Here is a 3096-nt window from a genome sequence, read left to right on the forward strand (position 1 = left end):
AAACTTACTTATTATAAAAGAAGTTAAGTATATTTCTTGATTATAAGAATACATATAATTCACTTTTGATTGTAATCACAAGAAATATAAATTTATCCAATTTTTTAAAATTTACATTAATTATTAAAATTATAACATAATGAATGTACTCCTATACACATTTTTTCTTATTTTTGTGCTTTATTTTAATTTTGTTAAACAAAAAAGTACAAATAGAAATATATGACTTTGTGTGTGTTAAATAATTTTTTTCATTGGACATTTTTAAGATGCCAGGTATATTTACAGACACTGAGATGAATGAGCAATACCAGGAGGACGATGACTTTAACCAACAAGAAGAGCTAGTAAGTGACCAAGATATGATGGATGAACATAATGAATTCGAACAAGATTTCAGAGATGAATTTACCGAGGGAGCGTTTTTTTCTGAATCTGATATGTCAGATTATATCCTTGAAGCCGCTTATGCGGTTGACTCCGTGCAAGACATTACATCTTTGAAATTTAGTGAGAATGTTGCGGAGGAAATTGGCAAATACCACTTTTCTACTTTGCATCTTGCATTTGATTTTTATATGAAGTACTCAAAGTCGAAGGGCTTTACTGAAAGGAAGAGCAAGACCTTCAAGAATAGTAGTGGCGAGATTTACAGACAAATGTTTGTATGCCATAGGCAAGGATTCAGGATGGAGAAATATTACACGATGAGAAAAAGGAAGAAGGAGCCTAGATTGGAAACAAGAACTGGATGTGAAGCCCGAATGGATGTTAAATTTGTACCAGAAAGTGGAAGGTGGCATATCTTTTATTTCTCTAACGAACACAACCATGATCTATTGGATACACAATTCAGTGCTATGTTGCCTGCCCACAGAAAAATGTCAGAGGTAGATATTATGCAAATGATGAACATGCTAAAGTTAGGGATTAGCACCTCACAGATATTTGGTCTTCTAGCTAGTCAAGCAGGCGGGTACGAATTTGTTGGCTATGGTCCCAGAGATATGTACAATGAGATTGCTCGGCAAAGGCGTCAAATTCCTGGTGATGCAGCACGAGTGTTGAAGAAGTTAGAGGATATGCGGTTGAAGGATCCACAATTATATTTCAAGGCATGTCACGATTCAAGAGGTTTGTTACGTAATTTGTTCTAGTCTGATGGGATTAGCCAACTAGACTACCGACTCTTCGGGGATGTTATTGCTTTTGATGCTACGTACAAGAAGAATAAGTATAGTTGTCCATTAGTAATATTCAGCGGGGTTAACCACCACAACCAAACAATTGTTTTTGCTGCTGCGTTAATTGCGGACGAAACTACTGATACATATATTTGGCTCCTGCGTCAGCTCATGTTTGCAATGAGGGGCAAGACCCCGACCTCAATCATAACTGATGGGCCATGGCGATTAGGAATGCAGTGAGAGATGTATTTTCTGAAGTCAGACATAGATTATGCGCTTGGCACCTTATTCGAAATGCAACTAGCAATGTTGGAAATCCATCGTTTACATCTAAATTTAGAAAAATCATGACAAGAGACTACGAGATTCCCGTGTTTAAGCGTAAGTGGGTTCAGCTTATTGAAGAATTTGGCATTGAGGATAAGTCGTGGGTGATCAACATGTACGAAGAGAAGCATATGTGGGCTACTGCATATCTAAGAGGAAAATTCTTTGCTGGCTTTAGAACTACATCAAGATGTGAAGGTTTACACTCAGTAGTGGGAAGGTATGTGGGGTCGCGGTATGATTTGACAAGTTTTGTAGAGCATTTTCAAAGGTGTGTAGCACACATGCGCTTTAACGAATTTAATGCTGATTATGAATCTACACATGGGGTGCCCGTCATGCAAACTTGTATAGAGCTGCTAGAGAGATATGCTGCTGAGTTATACACTCATGAGATATTTCTTTTCTTTTGGCCATTTCTCTCCAGAGCTGGATCAATGCGGGTTCTAAACATAAATAATACCGATGATTGCATAAAGTACATTGTGTGTAAGCATGGGAGGCCCGATTTTACGTGGACCGTTGATTTTCGTCAAGAAGAAATGATCTTCATGTGTACCTGTTTACGAATGGAGTCATTTGGTATTCCCTGCGAACATATTGTGAAAGTAGTGGTTGACAGAGACATCCGTGAGATTCCTCGGTCATTGGTATTGGATAGATGGACAAAAAAGGTTAAATCAGCACTCAATGATCCAAGTGGGTTCACCAGGGATGCTGTTGTTATTAGTCGTCAAAGTGCTTTAGTGGAATTTTCTAAACAACTGGCTGCTGTTGCTGCTAAAGTACCAGAGAAATATGAAGAGACACGTGATTTAATTATGGGATTGTACTCATCTTACAAGGCTGCAGACGAAGGAGATAATCAACCTCACTCAGGTGTAGCTAGAAGTAGCAATCCGTATGTGCATCCAACCACTGGAGGCTCAGGACAACCATCTAAGAAGAAGAAGCGGCAACGTTGTAGTGTTTGTCAAATGGAAGGACATAAGAAGACAACATGTCCTTGGCAAAAGGACATTGACAACAACGTTATAGAAAATGAAGCTATCGGTTCGGACGATGGCGACATGTGTACCGAAGCGACGGCTGAGTTAGATAGTGATAGTTAGCAACCTCCATAAACTTTAATATTTTTGGGTAGAAAATCAGTTCCGTATTTGTATCTTTTCTTTTTCACTATATTAATGAGATTTTATACATTCTTCCAATAGTCATGCTTATGCTTTCTAGATGTAATAATTGTCAAATAAATACCGGTTAGCGATAATGGGTAAACTGCCCCTCTCCCTTTTCGCTCACTCTCAGTCTCACTCTCATTGGCAAAATTCCTAATTTTCAGGGTTCTGAAAATCGGCCTGGACAGATCGGTCGAAAAGGTTTAACCGTGAACCGGTTAAGCACGCAGTCCGATCCTCCTATAATAACCGTTGGAGATAAAATCACTGGATAACCGTTAAATCGGATGAGAACTGGTTGGTTGGGTGGAACCGGTTGAACTGTGAACCGCTATAAAAAAGCGAATCGGACAAATGTTAAAACCGTCAATTTCCAAAACTGTAATTAAATCGTCGAACCGGTC

At 38.6% G+C, this 3096-nt stretch overlaps 2 protein-coding genes across 2 annotated transcripts; both read left to right on the forward strand.

Annotated features, from left to right (window-relative positions):
- The first annotated feature begins 269 nt into the window (after window positions 1-269).
- LOC130974869 (protein FAR1-RELATED SEQUENCE 5-like) lies at window positions 270-1427 on the forward strand. The gene is made up of 2 exons (XM_057899710.1): window positions 270-1115; window positions 1158-1427. The coding sequence occupies exons 1-2, from the start codon at window positions 270-272 to the stop codon at window positions 1425-1427; spliced, it is 1116 nt and encodes a 371-aa protein (XP_057755693.1).
- Window positions 1428-1534: 107 nt separating this feature from the next.
- LOC130974870 (protein FAR1-RELATED SEQUENCE 5-like) lies at window positions 1535-2626 on the forward strand. Its single transcript, XM_057899711.1, has one exon. It carries the CDS (start codon window positions 1535-1537, stop codon window positions 2624-2626), a length of 1092 nt encoding a protein of 363 aa, XP_057755694.1.
- The last annotated feature ends 470 nt before the right edge of the window (window positions 2627-3096 follow it).

The sequence above is a fragment of the Arachis stenosperma genome, chromosome 4 (genome assembly GCF_014773155.1).
Source record: "Arachis stenosperma cultivar V10309 chromosome 4, arast.V10309.gnm1.PFL2, whole genome shotgun sequence".
Taxonomy (NCBI): Eukaryota; Viridiplantae; Streptophyta; class Magnoliopsida; order Fabales; family Fabaceae; genus Arachis; species Arachis stenosperma.

Coding starts and splice junctions, on each gene's coding strand:
- LOC130974869 (XM_057899710.1), top strand. CDS start 270: ATGCCAGGTATATTTACAGACACTGAGATGAATGAGCAATACCAGGAG. Junction 1,116..1,157: donor ATCCACAATTATATTTCAAG/GCATGTCACGAT, acceptor AATTTGTTCTAG/TCTGATGGGATTAGCCAACT.
- LOC130974870 (XM_057899711.1), top strand. CDS start 1,535: ATGACAAGAGACTACGAGATTCCCGTGTTTAAGCGTAAGTGGGTTCAG.